The 14,357-nt window shown below is 43.7% G+C and overlaps 1 protein-coding gene across 1 annotated transcript in view; it reads right to left on the bottom strand.

Moving 5' to 3' along the window:
- The window catches only part of LAS1L (LAS1 like ribosome biogenesis factor), a 30,122-nt gene extending 15,765 nt beyond the window's left edge, over positions 1 to 14,357 (bottom strand). The window contains exons 1-11 of the mRNA XM_074147549.1: positions 14,138 to 14,357; positions 13,355 to 13,480; positions 13,105 to 13,174; positions 11,930 to 12,011; positions 10,712 to 10,909; positions 10,084 to 10,130; positions 8,668 to 8,777; positions 4,725 to 4,810; positions 3,885 to 4,100; positions 2,705 to 2,840; positions 1,742 to 2,121 (exon numbers count right to left, since the gene is read on the bottom strand). Of these exons, the coding sequence (XP_074003650.1) occupies positions 1,742 to 2,121; positions 2,705 to 2,840; positions 3,885 to 4,100; positions 4,725 to 4,810; positions 8,668 to 8,777; positions 10,084 to 10,130; positions 10,712 to 10,909; positions 11,930 to 12,011; positions 13,105 to 13,174; positions 13,355 to 13,480; positions 14,138 to 14,349 (1,663 nt within the window). The 5' untranslated portion in view covers positions 14,350 to 14,357. The remainder of the gene's footprint in view (positions 1 to 1,741; positions 2,122 to 2,704; positions 2,841 to 3,884; positions 4,101 to 4,724; positions 4,811 to 8,667; positions 8,778 to 10,083; positions 10,131 to 10,711; positions 10,910 to 11,929; positions 12,012 to 13,104; positions 13,175 to 13,354; positions 13,481 to 14,137) is intronic.

Raw genomic sequence — 14,357 nt, 5'->3', positions numbered from 1 at the left:
CAACTGATAACATCAGTGAGCCCATTCCTTTAGATTGTGGTGCCCAAACTTCAAAGACAGTTCACAATCGGGAAATCCCCCTTTAAATTTCATTCTTACTTCACATCCTACTAAATGAAAGATACAAATTATTACGTGTCGTTGTTTTGACAATAAGATTTCTTAAGCCTATGTGCTTTTTTGATACCAGAACACTTATTTCTGGAATGCTTACTAGCAGCTCAGCAAAAACCAGCAGACAGAAGCCTTCAGAAGATATGGCACCCCGCTCCAGAGAGCCAGCAATAATTACACAGACTATTTGAGACTCCTACTAATCACGTACAACTTGGCCATTTCCTTCTCTCTACCTGAAACTGATTTGGTTTATGTACCTGATACCTACTCAAAAAACCCAAGTGTTGCCCTAAAGAACCAGCAGATTTATTTGTTTTTCCTTTTACGCAGTTCTTGGGCATTTAATAGAACAATAGGTCTTGACACAGGATAGTGCTCTCTAAGTGCCACTATTTTACTATTAAAAAAACAGCAGAAATAGTATTTGGTAACATCCAACGCAGCTGTAAGGCAAATTACCATTATATATATTTAAAGGCTAACCTCTCTCTTTGGGGAACAACCTAGTAAATAGCTGATATATCACGCGTTGGCACGGGTTTGTACATACTCACTGGCTACAGTTTCATATTGTTTAAGGAAGGTAATTACACAAGTGTCATTCAAACAGAAATTACGTTTACCCACAAACAACTACATAAACAGAATCTTCACACAAATCAGGTGGTTCAGGACACAATATGTGTTTCTTCAGCAAAAGCTTTGCTTCATCTGAACCAAAGTCACTGAAGCAGAGGACAATTTTGCTTCTGTTCTCAAAATGTCCAGCTCTAACAAGCTGTTCACATCAGCATAACTAAGCCAAGCTGCTTGGCCAGATCTCATTGGGCTTTTTGTTGGGTTTTTTTGTTGGGTTTTTTTTTTTTTAATTTGGGAAAACTTTCCTGTGAGTGAGGTGCAAGAGTTCACTGTCTTCTAATGGCTGCTTTTCTTCTTCTTCTTCCTTCAAACACCACTTTCCCTCCAACCCCCCTCCAACAACCTCCTCCTCACATCTTCAAGTCCCTCCATAAATCGCTCAGCCAAAAGTCTTATTAGCTATAGGACCTCCACACCCCAACGAGAAAGCACAGCTACCATAATAAAGCTAACAAAACACTGGATATACTGTTTATTCCCCCTAAAAACTTGCCTTGCTCCTTTCTTTTGCTTGCCATCATGTCTTAACAGCAATTTTCTTGGAGCACAGAACTTAGGAGCGTATAATTGGTGCTTTCCAGCACAGCCAAACTGTGCTTTCAAATACTCCAAGTCTGACAAAGAGGAATCCAAGAACCATTCGTATTTCCTTTGCCATTCATAGCTGGCAAATATGCTGGCCCATCAACTGCATATATTGAAATTTTAAACAGTTTGGAAAAGCCTGATAAAAAAATTTAATGAGGCAGTACCAACACAGTCCTGGAAAAAGCACTCACAGCATTTTAAGAGTTTGAGAGAGAGGACTCCCGCACATCAATAGAATTCTGGAAAAAAAAAAAGCCACCCCAGTTTTCAGTGCTTTGGTGTTTAGATGACTTTGAAGCACACTTCAATTCTGGCCAGGCCCAGAGGGCTGAGGTGCCTTTGCATTTCATTTAACATTTGCCAGTGACAAAGATTGTCTTACAACGTCATTTTTTACCTGCAGTGATCTGCCAGGCGGACCCTTTCAGCGCTGCCCTTTTCTCCGCAATAGCCACCATGTTACCAGAATGAGCAAGTCCTTCCAAAGGATTCGTTTCTGTTACCATCTCTTCTTCCTCCTCCTCCACCTCTTCTACACCATCATCTCTCTCCAGCATATCTTCTTGTTTCTCTACAGTCTGCCCCTGATTTTTAACCTGATTTTCTTGCCTGGCCCTCCACTGTAAGCTCTCTATCGTGTAAATCGGCTGTTCACTGCAGTCTGAAGAGAGGCCTGGACTGGACAAAGGGCCACCTCCTTCCGTGTAAACGGAAGCGAGATAGAGAAGGTTCTTCCGTGAAGAACGTGGCAAGCGAGGTCTCATGATTGTGAGGATCCTAGAAAGGAAAAAGGCATTGTAAAAGTCTGAAAAGCAAAAAAAAGATTCCAGTTGAAGGTTTATCAAGCCGAGCAGCCTTTTAAGTGTGAGTTTCCTCCAGGACAGCTCACTCATGTAGCTCCTCTAAAAGGTAAATCTGATTATTCCCTGGCAGATGGATGCTGGAATACTCCCTCTTTGTGATTAAAATTAAGGACTTTAATTGAATTCCTGCTTTGCTGTTTTCATGTGAAAACGTTACCACCTGTGCTGTATTTGTATCACCTGTATAAGCAGTCACACCTTGCTACCAAGTCACTTTTCTTTTGACCAGGCTGCTTCTTTAATACCTCCCTAGACAATTTCTGCTTTCATTTTGAAGGTGAAATCCTTTTAATTTCTCCTCCTTCTTCTCTTTGTAGAATCAATGGGGAGATGAGCAACAACACACAGGGCTTTACGTGTGCTCACCACAATTTCTACTAGATGCGAAGGAAAGGAAGGGAACGCAGATACAACTCAGCGTATCACAAGGGACTGGGCCAAAGCTGGTACAGAGCACTGTTTGCTGTCCCTTTTCTAGGTCACAGGATCAAACTTACAGCTGTAGAAGGTGTGGGGTTGCCCAGCAGGGAGCTTCCAAGCAATTCTCAGTCAGCCTTATCCACTGCAAAGGAATTTTATGGAGGAACAGCTCCTTCGAAGACACCTGCTTGTTACACTGTTGTCTTTTCTTCCCTTCAAAGATAATGAAAACAATAAGGTGCTCAGAACTCATTAAAAATATGCCCTTCATCCCTTTGCATTTTGATTGGAACACTCATCCTCAAATAAGCTGGCATTCCAATCCAAGTCCAAGACCAGATGTACCAACCAAATACCATCAAGGCTGCTATGAGGGACTTGCCAATGCACTGACAGCCAGGTCAGCTCCATGAGACGTTCCCGAGCTGGTTCTGTGCACACCACCCCAGGCAGGAAAGCCATGAGACGTGTTTGTACAGTATTGTCCCAAATAAACGCAGTATACTGCTTCTGGGACCCGAGATCATTCCAAATAGCACTGCAATGACTAGACTTAACATCTGGGAACTACCACCATTCGGGGATCTCGGTACATAACAGCTATTCTGAGCGCCGGCTGAAAGCATCAGACACGAACCCGTGACCACCACAGATACTGGAAAAACCTTGGCACAGACTGAGCCAGATCAGCAGAGGAGAGAAGAGGTGGCAAAATTAACCACCTGGAAAACTCCTCAGGGACACACTATATCACAGTATAAAAGTCCTGTCAATAGGATTCCTGTGACACACTTCCAATAATTAAAGGTGGCTCTTTTGTGACCCTGTTTCCAGAGTTCTTGTAAAGGCTGTGTATTGTGTGAAGTGAGAAAAGAACTGGGAACAGGGAAGTTATAATAGGTTACATATACCACCTTCATTTGTTATCTGCTACTGTTATTTCCTACAAGTACTAATATCTGGAAAAATAAGGGCCTGATCTTTCATGGGAGAGACTGGCTTTTCCTGTCTTGCGAAGGCTGCAGCAAAGTTGCCAGTAACAATTTCAATTTTTTGCTAAGAAATACATGACATAGGTGAGCTGCAGGTTGAAAAGTGTAAGAAATGCAACAATAAAAGCTCTACGTTCACATGACAAAATATAATAATTAGGTTATTGCACTTTCCATCTAAAGGCCATAGCACTCTCCCAGTTTTCCCAGTACAGAAGAGAACTCTTACATTTTTTTTACACGCTGAAGTTCCAGGCATACTCACCAGCGTTTACTTTGGCAATGCCAGTCAGCATCTCAGAAATCCAGTTGATCAAGAACTGAGACCGAAGTTCTGAAGGGTCAGAACATTCCTTCAACTCCATAAACATTTTCTCTATTAGGATCTGTGTAAAACTTCGGGAAAGGAGGCCTGTCAGCAAAGGCTGCCAAAAGCAGTAAAACATCTGAGGAATTTTGAACTGCCACACCTCTTTGTTTGCTGCAATAAGAAGTAAAATAAAAAAAATAAAATAGAATAAAAAGAGAAGCCAAAATCAGTTTTGTAAGTTTTTGTGAACCACGGGTGCTACACTTCTTCCAAACTAAAGTAGTTTCTTCTGAGATCACTGGTTCCAGGGTATTTCCTGGGATCCTCGCTGAACGTGGAACTACTATTTTCTCATGCTAGGGAAGTAAAACAAAATCCATGCAACTCTACACACACAGGCAGCAGCAAAGAACTACAATGCAACTGGTGAATGTGGCTCAAAAAACCCATTTAGATTTGCTTCAAATCTTCAGTGTAGAAAAGAAACTAGTGGGAGTTTACGAAATCAGCAACTACTGCACATAAGGGCAGAGATACAAGCTTCGAAAAAGGTTCTGGCCAGGCAGCATCCAGTGCTGAAAAGCTATCCTTCCATGCTAAGAGATTTAACCAACAGCAATAGCTGGGCATGGCCATAAAGCGGTCTGCGGAACAGGCCAAAAGATGTTTTAAGGACCCATATATATGAAAAATATACAGGGAATTACAGATTTCAATACAATGAGAAAAAAGGAGCAGTCTTAGACATAACACTAGCTACGCACTTTTTACTTAAGTGGTGCCCAAAACACTAACCTTCATACTTGATATTTAGCATCTTCAGACAGTCCATCTTTGGGATGAGAAAGCCATCACTGAGAAGAGCTTCAGCCACAGTCTCCCTAGAGCAATCAGGGTGTCTCATTAATGCCGCTTATTCCTTTACATATTAAAACACTCCTTGGCAACAGTTCCGAAACAAGTTGGAGACCCAAATCCCTGGAACTATGATGAGCTGTAGCTTGTTGTAAAGCACTAAAATTGTACACCAGTTTTGGGCCAGATATAACCCACTAGACTGGGAGGGAACGTGCAGTTGTGCAAACTGGAACAGAACCAGAACCTTTTCTGTTTGAGCTGCAGAGGCAAGTATCTCAGTATTTCAAAAGCACAGGAACATTTCTCTAGGAACCGCTGCATTCACTTATATAAACACACGAATATATGTTTAAAAAAGAAAGAAACTCCACAAGCTTTAAGTAAAAAAGTGAGTTGATTATAAGCACTTGCACACTCATTGCTGCTTTGGTAGCATACTACTATTCATCTTCTCAAATGGCATGGTGGAGAATGGACTGGTAGCAAGGGTTGGAGAAGGCAGAGCTTTTATTGAGTTTGTGAAGAAGTAAGAGAATCCGTGACCATTCACTCAAGAACATTTAATGGAGAATTCCCTCTAAAGAAAGATAAATCTGCACTTAAGAGAAACTCCATGCCCTATCACTGTATTTACGTTGCTATATAAAGACCAATGGAAACCAGAGTGCCATAAGGTCTCATTTTCAATACAGTTAATGTGCTATTATTAATAAACAGAAGTAGAAGGTACATGTATGAATCCTTTCAGGGAACTGTTTTTAATCAATTTGGGCTCTCAAAGAAAATGTGTAGGTGGTTCTAAAGAGCTGGATATAGGCACAGCCTTCCATTAACTATAAATACAACAGCTTGTGTTCTTTAAAAGCTGCATCTGGACGCTGGAATAAAAATAACATAGATGAAGTAGGTGCTCAGGGATGAAATATGGGAGTGAGTGTCAAATCCTAGAGTTTGCTCTGCCATTCTGAGGCTTCCAACCCACCTCAGTCTCCCCCTCCATGAGAAGTATGCACTTTTGATTTGCCCCACTGCTCATCATGCTCAGCCAGCTCAAATTGGTTCTTACTGGGATTTAGCGTTTGTCCATAAGGACACTTGTTTTACATAAGCTAGACCAGCACTTGTTGAAATACAATGTGGCCTTCATCCTGTTATTACCCTGCAACGAACAACGCAGTGGAAGTCTTCCAACAGAGGAGAGCTTCAGTAGAAAATGCAAATTAATTGAAAAATCATTTTCTCTCTCAAGCAAAACCATATTATTTAAGCAATCTTCTAATGTTAAACAATATAAAGGCCTGGAATAGGATTCTTTATTAAGCCACCTGCATGTTGCAAAACACATAACTGTATTATATCAAGATTCTCCCTTAAGGATCCAGGCAGGAGAAGAGGGCAAGCTGGGGTTTGGGACAAAGACCTGTCTGCATGAAGCCAACTCCAAAACTTCCTGAATAACCATGGTTCCATCAGCAGGCTGCCAAGAAGATGGCAAGAGACAAGTGTTAGTGGGATTTTCTTCCTTTCTCCCCCACCCAGCTCAATTTTGACAGTCAGGTGTTTTTAAAAGTGTAGTGAAGGCAGTAAGCTCCCTGCTGTGCCAGTTCCAGCCTTTGCTATAATATATAGATGTTCTTGCTGCAGGAAAAAAGAAAGGAAAAAAAAAAAGCTAACAACTGTATGCTTGTAGGTTGGTTTGTTTGTTTTAAATAGCTGGTCTGCAGAAAGGACACTCCAGCAAAGTTCAAGATGTGGATTTTTAATATTTTTTTTAAGTCTTAAATTGATTTTCAAGTAAACAATTTTCACCCTGCAGGATTCAAATGAGGAAAACAGGCATAAAGAAGGCTTAAAACAGGGGAAGCATGGCAGCATCTGGCCTCCATTGCTTGAAACAGAAATGGAGATTGAGAATGGATAGAGTAGCTCTTTGGTATAACAACAGTCAGTGGAAAATGACTATACTTCAATACCTGCTAAAATATGGCTCCGATGACTGCTGCCTCACATTGAAACAATAACTGTGGAGCGGAGCCTGGACTGTCACTCTGATGAAACATTTCCATTACATCACTATTATTTCAGGTACTTCACAGACAGGATTGCAGAAGTGCAACAAAACCCGTGAAGAGCTACCACGTGATGATGCACAACTGGATCTTGCCCAGGGGCCTGGAAACCACAAACCCCCCCGAGCAGTACCCAGCACCAGAGCCACGCTCAGCACTTGGTTTCCAGTTGTGAAGAATGAAGAAAGCATAGGTTAAGGGTCACCTATTTGGCTGTGAAGAAAGACGTCAATCAAGTCCTTTGTCTCACTGCTCTCTATGGCCTGATAAAGGTAAAGGAAAGTCCCCAGGAGAAATACTAGTACCAAAACCAGCAGTATGTAACCTGGCACCCAGTTCTCTGCGCTCTCTGGAGCTAATTCTACTTAAAGAAGCAAAAGAAGTGGAGAGAGAGCCTGTAAAGTAAAAGGAATAAGGGTTGGAAACTCACTGCCAAAGCTGTTCTGATCCAGAAACATGTATGTTTCTGCTCCACAAGTTTGGCCTAAAGTCTGAAATTGAGGAACCAGTACTTACTGGAAATAATATATATATATATATATGCACACACACGCATATATAAATAAAAACATTCTTGCCAAAACTTCTCTCCAAACAGTGAACACAGAAGGCAGCTAAAAGAATTGCAAAATCTCTCTGCAGTAGCATCACTGCTGAAGGGTTTGGCTCTTTGTTAGTTTTGCAAGCTGAGAGTTGTGAAACAGTCCCATCCCTGGCTGCTATAGGCAGGGGATTTCCCCACTTATCAGAGCAGCTATTTTAATGACGTTGCCTGATCATTAGGAGTCACTCAGGAAACCATGAAAGAGCTAACAGAAACGAAATCACAAGACAGAAAACACCCACATTTTTATAGTCATAGAAACCAGCTTCTTCCTTTGTTTTCTTTGTCTTATTTAAGCCTATGCGTAAGGAAACCATTACAAAAAAAATCTTATTCAATGTAGCACAATGCAGTGAAGATAAAGTTCTTATGAAAGAGTTACTACCAGATTTGTTTACTTAAGAAATGACAGATACCCTAGAGATCACAGAATCACAGAATGATATGGGGTTGGAAGGGACCTCTGGAGATCGTCTAGTCCAACCCCCTGCCAAAGCAGGTCCACCCAGAGCAGGCTGAACAGGAACGTGTCCAGGCGGGTTCTGAATGTCTCCAGAGAAGGAAACTCCACCACCTCTCCGGGCAGCCTGTTCCAGTGCTCTGCCACCCTCAAAGTGAAGAAGTTCCTCCTCATGTTTAGATGGATACTATACCATCAGACTGTTTTGTTGGAACAAAGGATTCAGTGATGCTGTTTTTCACAAATTCTTGCCCTGTCTGAAGCTTCTTTAGGCCACATCTAACACCTGAGCTTCATACCCTTATTTAAGTTACGGGGCTGGACTTCCAAAGCTCTCAGAAAACTGACAGTGTTTTGTGTCTCAACACTCTAGTGGGTCCTAGAGGCCCTGTAGTAATAGAAAGATAGAAAGTATAGAAGAGGCCAAGGATTGCCCCACAATTTTGAAGAACTCTAAAGGTTACTATGAAATCGAAGTCTACACAAGGTTGTTGGAGAGCTTTTGACAACACTGAAGATGCTGACATGCCCTGGGGGCAGCAGAGCTAAGTCAGGGACAACATTTTGGAGAACACCACAGTAAACATTACTCATTAACAAAGATTAACAACTCAACCCTCAAAGATGTTTAGGAAATCAACCAATTGCTGTCTCCATGATCAGTTGAACATGAAAAGGTAGTGCAACAGGTCTACAGGCCCAGCCCTGCACTGTACCTTTCACCTCAGCTCCTTATCAGAGATGTACCTGTTCTCTTGCATCAGGTCTTTGATCTGAGCCAAAATCCAGTCCACTTCTGAAGAGGAATCAGATGACAGCTCTCGAGACTTCGAAACAGACTGCACACTCTGCATAACCTGAGTGAAGGAAAAATCTAAGCATTAACGGATAATATACTCCAATGGCCAACAGAAAGACACTGCTACGAAGAGATGCACATGCCATATGTACTTCGTCAACAGCACTTCTAAAAATTAACAGAAGTTCCTCTTCCTTGGGGTATACTAAAAATTAATATAAGCCATGTCATACTTGGACATTTAAAAAGGCAGCAGCTCCAAGGAGTCACAGTCCTGGCATCCTCATTCTGGTTCAAAACTTTGCTCTTCAGCACAAACCAGGATAGGCTCGTTTTGAATCATTAACTCCACGTGCAGGGTGGGGATGAGGTCACCTACTCAGGACAAGGTTTTGCCAGTCGTATTATGCATAGAGTAGATCAAAATGCCATTGGAAGCACACTTTCTCCTTTACTCCTGATGATATTAATCGAAATAAAAGTGAGAACAGCTCCCCAGTAACCAATATGTAGGTGAGGTCACATCCAAAGACGTTTTAGAGTCTGTAACTCAGCTCTCAACACATCTTAAAAACTATCCCATTATTAAGAAAGGGAAGCTGAGCAGAGAAAGATTTCTGGGGCAAATTATTCACAGATCTGAACTGCAGCACCTCAGCCACTGGGCCACCGCAAAAATACACAATGGATGTTAGAAAACATGGGCTAATGACCTCTGAATGACAGGTCCTGGTTTCCAGAGACACTGGGATAAACGAAAACAAACTAAGCACTATCCACACGGACAAGGAAGACTTGGAATCTCCAACAAGTACATATCTCATTTATAAACATGAACAAAGTGTTCGCATTAGAAACCATCACTGATGCTTCTGGACAGATTCTAAATTTGAGAGGACGCTACAGGGAGAAAAAAAAACAGGGATCCCTGCAGTTTTATGAAATAAACTCCCGCACAGCAACTTCGTTGTGCCAGCACTCAGGTATTTCAAATGAGGGCTGGCCAAGAGCACCAGTTCTTCAGTTTGGGCAAGAATGAAGAGAAGATTTTAAACTGAAAGAGGGTAGATTTAGATTAGATATTAGGAAGGAATTCTTTACTGTGAGGGTGGTGAGACACTGGAACAGGTTGCCCAGAGAAGCTGTGGATGCCCCATCCCTGGAGGGGTTCAAGGCCAGGTTGGATGGGGCTTTGAGCAACCTGGTCTAGTAGGAGGTGTCCCTGCCCAGGGCCGGGGGCTGGAACCAGATGATCTTTAAGGTCCCTTCCAACCAAAACCATTCTATAATTCTGTAAGACATAATTATTGCCCCAAGCAGGAAATTAGAAGAACCAAAGCTGCTGATGATCAGACTGCACTTACCCGAAACTGCTCATTCTTGTAGGATATCAGCACATCTCTGACTTTTTCTAGAAATAAATGCAAAAATGTAGTTTAAACAGCGAATGGATCAACTACGTTAGGGAATTTTTTATCTGGGCAAGCTGCTTAGTTCTGCTGAATATACAAACAAGGAAGACATCAATCAAATGAAGTCCTAAATTCTGATTCAGACAACACTCTGAAGACTCCTACAGCTCTCAGACTTTTCCAGCAATATAAATTTTATCAAGTGGGGTTGAACCAAGAGTTCAGTATTTTATCACTAGCAGTGGCCAAACACAGGAAAGTTGGATAAATCCAGAGAGGTCCAAAAAAATCCCTAAACAGATCAGTTTAGGAAAGAAATTGTTCCCACCGGCAGTTCTTGTTCTGCTGCATATTTTTATTCCTTATACTTGCAAGTAAAAGATTTTATGCTACAAATTCAGTGAGCTAATACCAAAAAAGTCAGTCACCCCAAGAACCTACCAAAGAGAAATCCCAAAACCTGAGCTGAAAGTATATCTTTAAGCATTGTCAGGGCTAGAAAATGACACTTTTAAACTACTTTCTTTAGTATGGGATGTATCTGCTCCCTTGTATCTGCCATTGTTCTAGGGACACCTACCATGGAATTCCTTGTGTTTCTGACAGGCCTCATGCTGTGGGGTTCGAATCTCCCATGCATCATTGTCCAACTCTGCATTTTCTTCCACCCCTTCCTGCTCTTCGTCCTCGTCCTCATCCTCGCTTTCTTCACATAAATTATTGCCCAGCTGACGGCTCCAATACGTCTTTCGTAGCCAGTCCAGCACAACATCACAACCTAAGGGGGAACAGAAAACATTCTCTTCTCAGTGAGGTTTTCTTTGTTATTGAAAAAAAAAATAATAATATAGATGGCACACTGCTAACTTGCATTGTGAAAAGAAACACTGTTAGCAAGTTATGAGCCCTGAAATCACATACAACTCCATTAATGAAAAGGTGAACAAGTTAAAAAAAAAATAAAATCAATAAAAAACACAAGAAAAGAACCCCACAACCCAGTATCACAGGCCTGGTAACACCCACCCACTGTCTTCAGCGACAAGAAATATTGGACACTGCTATAGTGCTGCACCTTGCTCAAGCTAAGCCAAATTTAAGCACAAACTAAGCCCCAGCAGTGGCGTTCTGATGAGAAAATGAGTCAATTCTTTAGTATCACCATGACTGACATAGTGTCTATAACAATAACATTAATTTTTTGTGCAGACACTACACTAGGCATACATTAGATAGAATGGAAAGAAACCCCATTTACTCCCATCACTGTTTCACAACTCAACTCAATCTAAGGATCCTGCTGAAGATTATTTAACCGGCTCCTCAGTCCTTAACCCAAAATTCCCAGGAATCTCTTCAAATGCCATGAGCTGGTCATTCACTCAGGCTGGCAGTACCTACTGCATTTCTCCCTAAATGGGATTTAAGACTCTCAGGTATCCCTAAACCATGAGGAAAAGCATTTATCTCTTTCCCTGAGATGAACTTCCTGTGCTGTAAAGAAGCAAAAGGGCCAAACTATTTTTTTCAGGGGAAGGAGAGAGTCTCCAAACATCTGCCCTGCAATACACCACAGCCTGGAGCCACTGGACACAGTTCGGCCACCCCCACAGGGCAGCGGCAAACCCTCCTGGTGTCCCACACCACAGCTCTCCCTGCCAGGATGAGTCCTCCGCCTGCCCTGCAGGGCCCCAGAAATGGAGGGAGGGTGCTCCCCTCAAGGCCTACGGCGTTGGCATTGCCACCCGAGCACACCTCAGGTCGGGCCCTCCCAATGCCGCCCCCCAGCAGCACTCACCCTTACGGCACAGAGCCAGCCGCGGCAGCTTCCCATGGGTCAGCTCGTGACGGAGATCCACAACCCAGATGGGGATATCCACCTGGAAGAACAGCCACCAGCATTACCCCACGGCTCCCACCGCATCACGCCACAACCGCAGGCAGAGGACCTCCACCTGGGTGGGAAAGGCCTCTTCTGGGCCACTCCTGCACTGCAGCCACTTCCCGCTTCAAGGGTGGGCTGAGATCCCCTCCTCTCCGATCCCACTCCTCCTGTGGCCTAAGATCCATACAAACTTGGGATCTTACAGTTTAAGTTCTTCAATGTTACTTGCAACAGCAGATGTGCTATGTACAATTTAATGAGATACTGAGCAGTAGATAAACTATATTTAAACAAAACACTCTGGATGACAGTTTGTATATCGAAGATACAAATCGTATCGTATATAATACTCAAATCATACACGCTCATGCAATTTTTTGCAACTTTCCTAAGGACAACTAACTTCAACTAAGCAAGACCTCTATTTTTAAGCTTGATCAGTTTTAAAAGGTAAGAAGCAGCACGTTTCTTAAAAACCAAGAAAAAAACCCAACAAACCAATTCACCACTCTCACACAGGGGCCCCAGACTATCCATATACAGGACAGTCTCAAATACTGTCTGTTCTTCACCTTCAAATCTTGCTTTCAGACCCAGATACGATGCCCAGTGCAGCTGGCAATAAAAGAACTCAAGCTGGTCCTGCTACGACGATTACACCTTGGACCTTCCCTCCTCCACGCAGAGGTGGACAAGCTCACCTCAAGCAGGACACGAGATGAAAATACCTGCAACTGTCATTAAGTGCTATTTATGCATAACCTCGCTTGTCAAAGACTAGAATTGATAAACCCATAGATTTAGCTCTTTTTCTGTATCTCAGTAGCTAACAAACAAATCTGTGTGGTATATATGTCAAGTGGGACTTTGTCACTCCTAATCTGACTTTAAAGAACAAAGTTTTAGATCTAGTTACATCAAGCCTCTTTAAAACTTTGCGGTTAGAAAGAAGTGGCATCTATATCTATTACTTTGGTTACAAAAGAATGACATCCCCCCCAGTTCCCTCCACCCAGTGTTGTTAATAAACAATGCACACGCTTTCTGGATATACATAAGTTATTGAGTAACTCTTATTAAATATTTACCTCTTTGGCTAACTGTCTCAGAGGAATGCTGACCATTTTCTGTTTCCTTTCTGTGATCAAGTTGACAAACCTGCATGCAGGTTACAGGAAAGAGAAATGACTTTCAAATGAGACATGAAGAAACTTGGAACCCCAGAGACAAATCCCCCTCATGCTGTACCACACAGTGGTCCCAGAGAGAAATCAGACAGATGAATAACACTTTCGGTCGAGGTCTCTCTCTTACAGCACACTGGCCTTCGAGCCCTACCTTACAAGAGCCAGCCCATAAGAGAGGATGAGCTCATGCGACTTCAGTTTGCCAGATGAATCCAGGACCTTGCAACGGATCAGTTCAGCGGTGCAATCCACCGCGAGAGGCATTTTGGGGCCATACCTAGAGATAAAGCAAAAATAGGTGAGCAGACTCACAAGAATACACTCCTTCTGCAAAAAGGGTAGCTTGCTGGCTACTTTTCGTGCTTTGTGATTCATAACAGCCTGAAAAGCAGTATGCAGGAAAGCAGCATCTTTACTTAGGGCTTTTATTTGAAGCGGTGATTATATGGCTACCCCCAAGCATACGTTAAATGAGTACTTAGTGATACTCTATGCACATATATGATACAAGATACATAGATTGGTCTCGTGTGTGGATGCAGCAGGGGCGGTACAACCAGACCACGGTGATTTGGGGGCCCTGGAGATGCTCCCTGCAGCACTCTGCCTGCAGAAATTCCCCCCTCGTGAAGCTGCTGGCCCACCTCTGCCATCACCTACGTGCCCCAGGCCCACCTCTGCCATCACCTACATGCCCCAGGCCCACCTCTGCCATCACCTACATGCCCCGGGCCCGCTGAGGAATGATGGCGCCCTGTGAGGGGCAGTACCGCCGATCTCCACACACCACCCCGACCCCGGAGCAGCACCGGGGAGCCGCGGCCGGGTCCCGGGAGCCCCACGGGCCCCAGACAGGGAGAGTGTGGAGAGGCCTAGGACGGAGGGCCGCCTCAGGGCCACAGCGCGCTGCCTGCCCGCCGTGCGCGGCCCCTACCGGCTCTTCCAGGCCGAGACGCGGTCCAGCGCTTCCTGCTGCAGCCGGCTGTCCCCGCAGTACAGCCCCACCATCACCTGGTCCCACTCCGCCCTGCCCCTCCAAGCCACCACGGTGCGCAGCGGCTTGAGGCGCTTGCGGGGCGGCGACAAACACCGCCGCCCGCCGCGCCAGGGCAGCTGGGCCCTGCCCGCCATCCCGCCGCCCGCCATGCCGCCCC

Source organism: Numenius arquata, chromosome 5 (assembly GCF_964106895.1).
Source record: "Numenius arquata chromosome 5, bNumArq3.hap1.1, whole genome shotgun sequence".
Classification (NCBI taxonomy): Eukaryota; Metazoa; Chordata; class Aves; order Charadriiformes; family Scolopacidae; genus Numenius; species Numenius arquata.
This window is presented reverse-complemented; position numbering and strand designations above follow the sequence as displayed.